Source organism: Mustela erminea, chromosome 4 (genome assembly GCF_009829155.1).
Source record: "Mustela erminea isolate mMusErm1 chromosome 4, mMusErm1.Pri, whole genome shotgun sequence".
Lineage (NCBI taxonomy): Eukaryota > Metazoa > Chordata > Mammalia > Carnivora > Mustelidae > Mustela > Mustela erminea.
In genome coordinates this window covers 85,097,112-85,110,239 of record NC_045617.1, presented here as the reverse complement: position 1 = coordinate 85,110,239, position 13,128 = coordinate 85,097,112, and the positions used below count along the sequence as shown (strand labels likewise).

General features: G+C 55.3%; 1 protein-coding gene across 1 annotated transcript in view; it reads left to right on the top strand.

The window, feature by feature from the left end:
- BTBD9 (BTB domain containing 9) overlaps positions 1-11,163 on the top strand; it is a 411,793-nt gene extending 400,630 nt beyond the window's left edge. The window contains exon 11 of the mRNA XM_032339814.1: positions 9,566-11,163. Coding sequence (XP_032195705.1) covers positions 9,566-9,763 — 198 coding nt within the window. The 3' untranslated portion in view covers positions 9,764-11,163. The remainder of the gene's footprint in view (positions 1-9,565) is intronic.
- The last annotated feature ends 1,965 nt before the right edge of the window (positions 11,164-13,128 follow it).

The following is a 13,128-nucleotide window of genomic DNA, read 5'->3' as shown; positions in this document are numbered from 1 at the left end:
CCCAGAGTGAGGCAGAATTTATTTACAGGCATCTGTCAGGCCAGTGAGTGTCTGTGGGTCCCAGCGCCATCCTTGTTCCCATAGCAACATGTGGCTCAAGTGAAGAAAAAAACACAAAAACAAGGAAGGGACTCTTGTTGTTGTTGTTGCTGTTGTTTTAAACAAACAAAAAAACTCCTTCCTGGCCTGGTGGTAATTATTTTCCAGACACCCCCACCAGGTCTGATCGCACCCTCCCTGGCTGCCCTGAGGTCTTCCCCTTGCAGCATCCTCTGGAGGCTGTGCTTTAAGCCCCCAAAGGCAGGGGGCCCCCAACGCAGCCATAGGCTGGCTCTCCAGGCCCGAATTCCTGCGCAGTCAGCACAAGGCCTGAAGCAAACATCCCTGAGGCAGAGACTCCAAGAGATGACAGAGCAAATGGACCAGTGAGCCTCTCCCTCAGAGAGCTCCTGACCTCAGGCTGCTCCTTCTGCCAGGGAGGGGGACCCTGGCCCTCCAAGGGATGTCACATAGCAGTGATGGGGAAGGGAGGTTCCGAAATCAAACGTGCTCAGGAGGAGAAATTACCAGTGCAAACCAGGCTTCCAAAGGCACCCAGATGCCCTGTGGGGTGTATGCAAGGCAGAGGGCAGGATTGGGTGTGGGCCAGACACAAGACAAGCACAGGAACAGTAGGGCATTGGCACGGACAGGTCAGCCTGGCTGCCACCTGTGAATTTGCGGAGCCATTGCCCGGGTCCCTCACTGCACGGCACTTCTTGAGGATGGAGATGGTATCTTCATGTCCCTGTACCCAGCCCTGTCCCCCACAGCGTAGCCCCTCTGTAAATCAGACCAAGGGCCAGAGCTTTAGTGCAGGGTTCTGAGAGAAATAAGCTATCGGGAACCCCCTATGACAACTTGCATCTGAGGAATGCGGGAGAGTGGAAGATTGCACCAAGCTGTAATCCCCATGACCTTGGAGAACGGCCGGCCCATAGCTATGGGCAAGTCTAGGACATGGGCAGCTGGGGCTCCATGTGCTGGCCTTCCAACCTGAGGGGGCACAGGCAGGCTTCTTGATGCCCCATCCAGTGGGAAGGGGGCCTTGGCAAGGCCACACCTACCAGGTTCTACCTGGGAACTGGAACATTTCCCCTTTTTTGTTTCTTAGTCTTTTTTTTTTCCCCCCCAAAATAAAAAAGATACCTCTAACACTCCAGGGCCAGAGTAATGACGATGGGAGAGTAAACTGTACTCCCTGGAACTCTGGAGTGTGCACACAGAAAAATATGGTAACCAGAGATTGCAGGGCTACCTGGAGCGATAATGTATTAGAAAAGCTCTTTTTCTAGAACCTTCCAAGCCATTAAATTCCAGGGATCTGTGGGAGCCCTGGCCTATGCGAATATGGGAAAGTAGAATTGAAAAGTTTTAAGAACTTGCCATACCTAAGCAATGTCACCAGGAATCATATTCCTGTACCTGTTAGGATTAGATAGTTGTGCAAAACAGTTTGGGCATCTTATCACCCCTAAGCAATACTGAAAAAGTATTGTTCACAATCTGGAAATGTCTCCCGTTAACAAAAGTTTTCTTAACCGAAAACCAGGTTTTGGGCTATTCAGATGAACATAGGGCTTTTGCTTATAAAAAGGGGTGTTTTGTTGGAGAAACTTGGACTTCAATTTCAAAGGGACAAAAAGTGAAACGTCCCTGCAAGAGAGACGCCTATGCGGTGCTCCTGTGATAGGTGTAAGAAAGATGTTCATTGTCACCGGCATCGGGATCCGTGAGCACTTGCTGACCGTGGCATGGGTGCAGGTGCCGCCGCCACAGACACCAGGAAGCGGGCGGGCTCCAGAGTGGTATCGCCCAGAAGCCTCGTCTTTGTTCTTGACTTGCGGGCAGATATCCCTGAGAGACGGTTATCTATTTTACCAAGATATGTCACCTTGGAAATCTAAGTCGAAAGCTTGGGTCAGGAATGCTATTTGTATCGGCTGGCATGAAAGCAGTCGGGGAAAAATACTCAGGAGAAACCAGAAAAGCAAGGTAGAGCCATGGATCAACATTTATTAAATTTTCCCCATTTTTGCTACAGTTCACGGCAGACTCGGCACAGCCTGGGAAAACGAGACGGGGCTTCTGTGCATCTGAGGGCCTTGAAGCTCTGTGGTGCACACCGTGCTTGGGGAGGCCCAGTAATGAAAGAAGGCATGGCCTGCAGCTGGCTGAGCCACTAGCCCGAGCCCCAAGCAGAGGCCCGTGCGTCTGTGCGCATCCTTTCCAGGTGGCTCCCGGAGACAGGAACGCCCCAGACTCTCTCAAACGTGTCAAGAATTATGGCTCCCAGAGAGGAAAGGCAAAGTGATAATAAACAGCAGCTACAAAAAAGGACGCCCGGATAGTGACTCAGGCTGGGTCGGACTCGTACACACGACTACCTTCCAAATTAGCCAGCTCCTCTCGGGGGATAGATCCAGCGGCCGTTGAAGCTGGTTCGGCGAAGGTGCCCCTTTGTGAGCAGCGGCAATCAAACAGGCTAATGGGATACATGATTGCCGAAAAGGGGCCGGGAAAATGATGTGGTGGCCGCGGTAATGGTTTTGCATAAATCAGTAGTGTGACTCTGCCCTGTATGCCTCATTCGCTTCTGGTCACATCCTTTCCGATGGGTATTGCAGTCTTGGGAAGGTCCGTGGGAAAGCAATGGAATGACAGGAGCTTCTGAGCAAAGAGAAACCCAGGACCTGGCTATTCCCTCTAGAGGGAGGCAGAGGAGCCTGAGGGCACGGCCTGCAGGGTGTCCACTCCGGAGGGCAGCCTGGACCCCCGGTCTCCCCCAGTCTCCCCCAGTCTCCCCTGGTCTCCCCCGGTCTCCCAGCGAACAGAGCAGAGGCCCTGCAGCCTCTCTTGCCTTGGGCACTTCAGCAGAGGGTGCGAGGCCGCATCAGGGAAGGAGCCAGTTTCCCCACAACAGGCTCACTCTCCACCCCTGCTCCCAAGAAGAGTCGGGCCCCTCTCTGGGTGCCCAGGTTCCCAGGCCTGTGCGAGGTGATGGTGGTGAGGCACCCGGGCCCGGGGCCTGGCTGGCCGTTGGCCTTGTGCTGTATTGGGTTCAGGGCCAACACACTGTTCTCCAGAAAGGGGAGCAGGCTTAGGAGCAGCTCGGCCCTTGAGGTTGAATCCCACCACTCACTCCCGGGACCTTGGGTGCACTGCCCTTGTCTCCTCTGCGGAGAAGTAAACTCATACCAGCAGGGGCGCCTCTGTGCCCCATCTCCCCTGCTCAGCACCTGGTCAGTGTTTGTGGTCCGTGGGGCGCTTGAAGTTTAAAAAATAAAAACAGGGAGAGGATCTGACGGCAAGGACAGGCCCTCGGAGGCTGGCTGAGCCTGGAGCTCCCCGCTGCCCCCCGAGACCCCGCTGCTGCCCCCTTCTGTAGCATGGCCAGCTGCCGTCTCTCCTTCCAGAGAATCTTTCCAATCACTCTGACCCTTTTCTCTCCTGTGTCTGTCTCACCATGTTTCTTCTCAATTTGGGTTATTCTTCCCTTTAAAAATGACTCTTTCCTGTTTATCCCAAATCACTGAAGTCTACCTCAGGGGGTTTTAGGATTTAAAACCCTATCTTCTTCCTTTAGACACTTTCCCCCCTTTTAAGCAGTTTTTATTATTTGTATTCCTTTTGTAATAGTTTTAATTGAGTCATTTTTAAAGAGCCGCCTCTGTCTGGAGCCTCTAGCCCCCTGCCCAGGTCTGGCCAGCCCCTCAGAGTGCTGCCCCGAGCCATGCCCCCCACTGCCCCCCACCCATACCCTCCTGCTCTCCCTCATCACCCTCTGCTGGAGAGCTCCAAGGGCCTCCCCTCTCCTGCTGCGTCTAGGGCTCCCTCCTCTGGCCTTTCCTCCTTTGCCGCCTCAAGCTTCCCTACTCAGCTCAGGCATCTCCTCCCCCAGGAAGCATCCATTCCCTACCCCCACCCCCACTACCCACCCCGAGCTGGCTGGGCACTCCTCTGTGCCCTCAGGGCTCCCTGTAGGCCCAGAGACCCTTGCTCATCCATAATGTCTCTGCTGTCCCTACCGGATAGTGCCCCTCTGAGGAACCAGGAGCCACGTGGTGGGCATGCAGGAGGCGCCTCGTACATGTTGTGGAGTGAATGCATGAATGTGCTCAGACCTCCTGACCTCCACACCCCAGTCACCTGCTTCCTTCAGCCACTCCTACCATACATGTAGGACCCGCTCTGCCCTCTATGCCTGGTACCCAGAGGCACCCTTCTGATCCCCACTTCTGCCTGCCCTCTGCCTGCTCATTCTAACTCCCACTACACATTTGACCTCTTCGTTGACTCCAGCCTCAACCTGTCTTCCCATTTGTAACACACCCTTTTTCTTTTTTTTTTAAATTTATTTGACAGAGAGAGATCACAAGTAGGCAGAGAGGCAGGCAGAGAGAGAGGAGGAAGCAGGCTCCCTGCTGAGCAGAGAGCCCGATGCGGGACTCGATCCCAGGACCCTGAGATCATGACCTGAGCCGAAGGCAGCGGCTTAACCCACTGAGCCACCCAGGCGCCCCACACACCCTTTTTCTCTTAGAACCGTCAGCACATAGTTTGTGACTTACTAAAATTAACTGTTTCCTGTATGTTGCCTTTGAATCTGGCAGAGCCTGCTTGGCTCTCCGGAGATGCTTAGGGAACCCACACTGAAGTTCATTGGTCCTTCAGAGACACCCTTGGGTCCCAGACTGAAGCTTAGCATGGAGGTAGCCCTGTCCCTCCTGTCTGCCCTAACTTGGTTGGAAGGGCCAGCCACTGGTGGCAGGGGAGCAGTGGCTAGGATCTCTGGAGAAGGAATAGCCATGGCAGAACATGAAAATGGCCCATGGAGATTGCTGTCACTGTTGCTAGGCATGTGGGGGATAACAGCCATTTGCACTATTACTTTAAAAAACCGGTTAGTTACATGCACTAAAGATGGTTGTGCAGTTCACATCACCCAAATTAGAGAAGAGAGATGTGAGGGCTGGAAGTGGGAATGGCAGCAGCAGGAGGGCAGCAGGAGGCAGGCCAGCGAGCATTTCTTAGGTGCCCATGGGCTCTCCCAGCACCATGTGGAGCAGAGGCCCTGCCCCTCAGGCTAGGGACGCTGAGGGGACGCTTTCTAAGATGAGAGGCATACTCCAAATGGCCAGCCGATAGTGTGTGGCCCCAGAGAGAGGCTTTCTAAGTTTATTTTTCAATCTAGAGTTGAAACACGGATGTGTTTATTCCCGTGCAAGGCCTGTGTGGGAGAAAGGACAACCATGCCTTGGTCCTTGAGCCCCAGGGTTGCTGAGATGGAAGGACAGAGACAGGAGCGGGCCAGGCTCTGGGGCGGGAGGCCTGAAGCCTCACAGGGCCTGTGGGGCAAGATCTTGCCTGGAAATTCGGGGCACTGAAAAGCTCGCAGGCACACAGGGAGGGAAAACCCCTTCCATGTGGAGGAAAGGTTCAGTCAGTGCATGGGTCAGCATCAGGCCTGCGGAAAAGCCTCCGGAGAGCTTTGGGCCAAGAGCATGGGCTACAGGTCAGAGGGCGTGATGGTGCAGGATTAAGGACTCAGGGTCAGAAAAGGGGAAGGTGCAGTAAGTGCAGCGGGCACGCAGTTCCCTTCCAGTAGGTGAGACATGAGCTCTGGGGACAGGGTGTGACCGACTGGACTGAGAGAGGATGTCAGTTGGCTTACGTAGGAGAAGCTCCAGGGAGAGGCTTGAGAGAACGTGTGGGTGGGATTCCAGGCAGCGGAGGTGTGTTCTGGAGGGGGGGCCCAGGGCCCTCAGCACCCCACCCACACTTAGAAAGAGGAGTGCCCCTAAGGCCAAACAGACCATCACTAACCTGCCAAAGGATGCTCTTGTCACTTGAAAAGCTTCAAGAATGTTAAACTTGGAGAAGAAGAGGTTAATAGCTGCCACGTAGAAGATGTTCAGGTTTGCCCTTCATGGCACAGGTCACAGCTGATGGCCTGGACAGTTCAGAATCACAAAAGGCCCTCCTGTCGGGCTCTTGCCAGGTTAGCGCCTGCAGACGGACCCAAACGGGAGCTGGTGCTCCAACAGAGAGGAGGGGAAGAAAGGAAAAGGAAGGAGGATGGGGGTGACTTGGCACCTCGAGGACGCCAGGAAGCACCGTGGCAAGAACAGGGCCGGCCTAAGCTTCAAGGAGAGAAATCCGCTGCCTCTAAGAGAACCGGCTCTGCCAAAATGCACAGGACAGACCCGAGGATGCATGGCCTCCGTTAGTCTTCATATTAGAGTTTGAGATGTGACATTTGAAACAGCGGTAGAAAAATGAATTGAAGTAGGAATGGGGGAAAATAGTGATGCAGGAAGGTGAGCACAGAATTTGTATTTTAACTACAATCTCACAGCTGCCATCACATTTGTCTTCTCCTCTGTGAGCCTGATTCTACAGTAGAAGGTTGTGTGTGTGTGCACACGTGTGTGTGGGGGGCATGGTGCACATGCTCAAGCCATGGAGGCCAAAGAGCCCCTGGGATGAAGGAGGGAAATTCTTTGTGGCCCCCACCCCAACCCCTCCTCCAGCTGCGCCGCTTCCCGCAGGGAGAGGGGCAGGTGCCCACCAGTCAGAGGGGCAGGTGCCCACCAGTCCTGCTCTGCGTTCTGCCCACTCCCAGGCTACCAACGCCTTTAGCACTACAGACAGGCCCTTATCCAGGAGCAGACTCACCACACGCTGGCGGATCCAAAGCTGAGCAGCTCCTGTCCTGCCAGCAGGCCCGCAGAATAAAGGGAGCCAGGCAGGAGCATGGCTGTTTTCCTGGAATGCTGGGCGCCCTTAGTTGGTGTGTCCGACCCTCACGGGCCAGAAGGTGCCATGCCCCTGGGCCACATGGCCTGTCCACGCAGGCTCCAGGGTCCCACCAGCCAGTGCAGATACCACTACAAACCAAGTTCACTGAGGGCGCTACCTCTTTCCCTGTCTCACTTATTTAGCGGAAGCCTGGAGACAAAAGGGAGAAAGCCTGGGACAGGTAGTGCCCGATCAGCTGTCAGAGAGCCAGCGCCCTATCAGCTGTCCGTCCAGGAGGCTGTAGTCCAGCAGCTGGGTTTCTGCCCTGACGGTCCCCCTGCCACTGTCCCATCAGCAGCCCAGCACACCAGTTCCTTTAAGACTCTCTGGCACCATCAGGCTCCTCGGGAAATGCAACTCACCCCTAAACCCCCTTCCAGCTGAGGCTTCCAGCCTCCCGATCACTGCCCCTGCCTCTTGCTGGGATCCACCACTGCCAGGCCCATCCTCACAGCCCTCACTTTCCCCCGTGAGCCTGTGCGGCCCTTCCTGCACCCCAACCCCACTGCCCCCCAGCTGCCTGGGCTCCAGCCTCTTGGGCCAGCTCATCCCAGAGTTGTCCCACTTTGCTGAACTTCACCTCTAAGTCAAGGTTGATATGTGTTTCTCATGGACTATAGTGCCTCTTCTTGGCCTCTGTGACCTCCTGCACAAAGCTCTCCCCGATCCTTGAGGACAGTACGGTTGGCCTGGAGCTGACCACACCGCCCTCCACCTGCGGGTGGCCCTGCCCGCGTGAATCACACATCCCACAACCTGTCAGCGGCATGTGCACTTTTGAGGCCAGAGTCTTTGTTATTGGAGCTGACGTACAGGCCCAGCCCCGTGGGAAGTGTCCAGTCTGTGTTCACATGATGAGCAGATTCTGGGATATTCTTCAGCAGAGACCTCGCCAGCCCCATGGAGTCGGATCTTTCCCTCGGACACCACTGGCCCTTTCCTCCTAAAGTTGTCATCTGAGTTATTCCCCTTGCCTAGAACACTTCTAACCCCAAAATGCCCCTCTTTTCCTCCAAGCCATGCCTATTCACTTTAAAAAGCACTCCCTTGAGAGCTTAGAGTCTCCCAAGGGCAGCAGCAGTGGCCTTCAAACATTTTGTTTGCTTCTCCCCTGGAAGAACTTGGGAAGAAAAGTATAAGTAACCTACTGAATATTTAAGGTTGAAAAGAAAATATGATGCTGAAATACAATTATTTTTATGAATATGAGGTAAAAAATACACATTTTTGTAAGATGGAAGATGAGGAACCAATTATTAGGAATAAATATTTGATGACATGATTCACTAAAATAGATTTTAACCCACTTACTGAATAAGGCACACCAAATCCGAAAGTCATCATGCAAAACCTTCACTCATGGGTTTTAGCCAGCGTATCTTGAAGATGTTTTAATTCTGGAATAATTCTCAATTATGTTTAAAAAATCACATGAGTCATGAGTATACCTCACTTCTGAATTCAGAATATCTCCCTGGGCAGAGCTGCGCCCTCGCAGGCCCGATGCTGAGGCGGCTCAGGGCCCAGCTTCCCTCCAGTGAGGGTAGCAGGGCGGTTCTGAATTCAGTCACGTTCTCAGACAGTCTGAGCATGTGCAGGCACTGAGGATCTGGAAGTGGATTCCCCTAAAACTGCCACCATGCTCCTCAGAAAGTGGCTTGGCCAGTGCCACACCAAAGACCACCATTGCTGAGGAGGGTCGGGGCAGGCCCTGGGGAGCTGCAACCCCAGAAGGGTCTGGGTGTTGGTGGAGAAAGGAATTTCCGCCCGGGAGGGCAGGCCCACTTCCTTAAAGGCCCAGCTCTGGCTGAGCATCTGGCTGTCCCTTGACACCAGTGGAGACCTGCACACCGCCAGGCATTTCAGGCTCACACCCACACACACTCACATGGTGCCTCCCCTCACGGCTGAGCTGTGCCCCATCCACACTGGCGCCGGCCCAGCCCTGAGCAAGGAGCCCGGGCGCTGGCCCAGAGACTCCCAGGCTGTGGCCGTGCCTCTCCGCTCCTGAGGGCGGCCGGCTGTCCCGCACCAGCGGTGCATCCCCGACCCGCCCGGCCCACGTCAGGGTGCACAGTTCCCTTCCCGAGGGCCCCGTTGGGGCAGAGAGGGAGGGACCCACCTGGACCCTTGGAGACAAGCCTGGTCCTTCCCTGGGGTGATGCCCTACTGGCTGCTTATTTTTTAATATCAGCTTTATTGACCCATCAGTCATGTACCAAGCGGCTCACCCACGGGGAGCGCGGCACAGAGGTTCAGCAGAGCTGTGCCGCTGCCCCGCAGCCACCCTGTTGGCTGTCAACCCAACTGCCAAAAGTAGGGTTCATCCACTCATTCAAAAGGAAGAGCTTGGGGGACAAGAGTAGCCCGGAATGGAATCATCCAGTGAGAACATTTAAAAGAAAGATTTTATTTATTTACTTGACAGAGAGAGAGAGCGCACAAGTAGGCAAAGTGGCAGGCAGAGCGTGGCTTGATCCCAGGACTCTGGGATTGTGACCTGAGCCGAAGTCAGATGCTTCACTGACTGAGCCCCCAGGGGACCCCAGCAGCGAGGACACTGTACGGGAAGCCATGCCATACTGCCTGTGACTATAGCCCATCAGCCCTTTACTTCTGTCCCAACTGACCGAGAGCAGTGTCCCACCTCCTGGTCGCTGCCCCGTGGCCGCCTCCTGGGTGCAACACCTGCCGTGCTCACGAGGCCTTTGCTCTCTCCTGCCAGGTGTTCCACTGCGTCCACTTTGAGTGTCCGGAGCAGCAGAGCAGCCAGAAGGAGGAAAGCAGCGAGGAGTCAGGGCCTGGGGAGCCCAGCCTGGCGGGTCCGCAGCTCGACCCCCACGCCCTGCAGGCCCCAGGAGGCAGCTCCCTGCCTTCCAGCCCCGGCTCTGCCTCTCGCTCTCCCAACCGGCAGCACCAGTAAAGGGGGCGCGGACATGGAGGCATGCGGTGGGCCCCGAGGGCAGGGGCCAGGACTGGCATCCTCCCGGGAGGGATCTCCGTCTCCAGCCCCTCTCCCCTCCTGGGAGGAGCAGACGGCGCTGGCAAAACGGACACAGGACAGGCTTTCTCCCAAGGACAGAAAGGGGCCATGTTGTTCTCCTCTCAATTTGTTCAAATCAGGCTGGTCTCCAGGGGGAGAAAATGGGTCTTCAATCTTCATCAAGTCCACCATTAACACCCTACCTCTCTAATCTAACCCGGGCAAAGAGGCCGCGGTGGACAGGCCGGTGTCGGAATGCTGCGACGGCACCAAGCTCGGGAGAACCCATCAGACCTTTATTACCTCCAGGCACCCTTTAGGAAGTGGGTTTCAATAGAGTGTTTGCTTTTCTGGAACACATTGCCCTGGCAACTAAATGATTTTTTCTTTCTTTTAGTTATTGTCCATTTGCTGAATCATAGGTGTTCCAGATCTTTTTGAAATGCTCAAACAGCAAATCATTTGTTGTATTCCCTTTTGACGCTGTAATTTTCCTTCCTTAGTTTTGAACGGTTAGGCCTGGGGTGGAGCGGAGAAAGGCTGTGCACAGCTCCTGAATGAGGCACAGATGCAGCTCGTCATGGCACCGGGGCTGACAAGGAAAATCCTCTGAGGAAGTTCAAAAAAATACACAATGAGCAAATCAATCCGAGGATACTGGAGTTAATAATCACTCGAATTCCTGAGTTATTAACCTGTCATTCCTGAAACGTACCCAGCCCTTAAGCTTGGGAGGCTGACAAGGAAATGGTTATTTTTGCCACCTGCTAATTTCCTGTTCCTGAGTCTGTAAACGTATCTGTAAGTCCACAGCAGCTTCCGGTAGGGCTCAGCCCACCCCTGAATCACCACCGGTTAGCTGGGCCCGTGGGGACGGTAGTCCCCTGTGCCAGCGAGTGTCAGCAGCACGCTCCTGGGGCTTTGCAGGGTGGTCATGGCGGTTCAGTCTTCGCTGTGTTTCATCCGCACACCTGACTACTCAGCCAAGGTTGAGAAGAAAAAGTAGTTCTAAGAAGCTTTTCTCCTCCTCATTGAGCGGATCGCTGCCGCAGCCTGACGAGGCTGCGCTCCCTCTCCTTCCTTAGTGCTTTCCAGCCTGGCGCTAACTACCCTTTGTAACGTGCTTAGCCTGCTGTCTGGGGTTCACTCACTTCCGGAGCCCGGCCAGGCTGAGCACTGCGGTCCCCTGGCCCCCCAGATGCAGGCCCAGGTCCTCTGCACACCCTGTGACCCCCACTTGGAGGAGGGTGGGCTTACAGGGGGTTCCTTTTGGGGTCTTACACGCTCACTGGTTGCAGGTGGACACAGAGCCCCTCTAAGTAAATGCTCTCCCCAGTGTAGCTTGGTCTTGAGTGATCTCTCACTATGGCAACAGCAGCGGGGCATCAAACCACAGGATTAAGCCAGAAGGTGGGCCTTCTGTTTGAACAGGAGCAGGAGATAGTGGGGGAGGGAGGTGCGGGGAGAGGAGCCACAGCACCGCCCATCAGCTCAGCTCACTCATCTCACCCCTTCCCCACTGTGTGGAGCAACTGGAACCCCTGAGGGGTGCCAGGCATCTCACAGGAGACGGGAGGCTCCCATGACAGATGGCAGTGCCGCTCGCTCGCCATGGGTGGCCGCGCTGTATGACTTGGCCACTGCCATTGTCAGCATCCAGGACGCGGTCACCAATTAGGAGGAAGAATTCCTGTCTACTCAGCACTTCCTTACACAGCACGGTCATTACCCGGCAGGGAACAGAAGGAGCCGAGAAGCCAGCGAGTGCAGAGTTCAGACGCCTGGAAAGTCTCCATTCAAGGGTTTCTTTTTAAACCTTGAGGTCACCTGTCCAGAGAGGAGTCCCTGGGCTTGGCTGGCACCGCTGACCTGGGAAGAGGTGAGTGGGCTGGTTGAGGACCTGGAAAGTTCGAGTCCTCTACCTCCAGACCGTTGGTCCCACGGGCCCACCGCACACACCACCAGGCCAGGTCTGGCAGCCCCGTGTCACATCGAAGAGGCACAGGCCGAGAAGCTTCTGCACCCGACCCACATGTGGGTGCCTCCCGGCCAGCAGCTGACTGCCTCTTCCTCTCCCCTGCGGATCTCTTTCCTCGGCTCTCCTTGCACATACTTGCCCTGAGGGCTGTCTCAGGGGATGCGAGTTTGTCAGATAAGGAAAGGAAGGGGAGGATGAGGTGGTGGCACGGTCTGCAGCAGCAGGGAGGACAGGGACATGGCCTCCTTCCCACCCCACAGCTGTGGCCATCAGGTCCCCGCACTTGCGTCTCCTGGGCCTGGCGGGAGGCCTCGCTTGCATGGAGGCCCACTCTAGATCACAGGCAGACACCAGGGAAGCTCCCAGAGGCTGCTCTGGTCTACCCTGTTACCAGGCCAGTGGGCTCTGCAGACCCCAGTCAAACTGTGGGGCCCCAGACAGACACAGCTCTCCAGAACCCTGGCTGGTGCTGTGGACTCCTCCCTGCTGCCAGCTAGACCAAAATGGCCCCCACACTTGAAAAGACCAACAGAGCTAAATGGGAGTGCAGGTAAGACAGGCCGGCCCACAGCCGGGAGGGGTCCCGGATGCCTGCGGGGTCCTCGACCCGGCAGAGGGTGGATGCTGTTCCCCTGTGAAGTGTGAGGAAGGAGTCACAGCCGAGTCACGCAGGGCCGGGGCACATGAGGGCCCTTGCCCTATGCGGGTACAGACTGCGTGGTCTGAGGAGAGGTCAGGTGAAGCCTGGCCCTCCGTGGGGACCGATAGCTGGGTGCTGGTGGCCTCTGGCCCATTATTGTGATGCTTCTCAGTTACTGTGAAACACCACCCTTGCAACCACCATCCAGGTCGGGAAACAGAACATGACCAGACCCCCTCCCCTTTCCTTTAGGCCATGATTTTGGGGAGAGTAAGAATCCACTGCACTGGGGCTTTGGGGGATAGCCTTTGCCTCCTGATTGCTGCTGGGAGGGCCGGCTGGGGTGACACTGGGCACCGCAGGTGGGGCCTGCGTCCACTGTCCATATGCCCACGGGGCTGGCGGCCTGCTCGTCAGATCCAGCACCGCCGATCTGAAGCAGGGTGATAGTATGACAGGCGTGCCCACACGCACACACTTGTTTTCCCATATTCTCAGTGCTTTTTCCTGTTTCACTTCCGACTTTCGTTAGAACCACGAGCCTGTGATGGACGTGGGGCTCTTCTCAACTGCTCTTTAAATTGTCACTTTTTAATATTATTAAATGAAGTGTCGATTCCTGACAAATACATTAAAATTGTTTTATTCCTAGAAGAGTTAGGAAAAGAAATTATTTTCAGCAAGAGT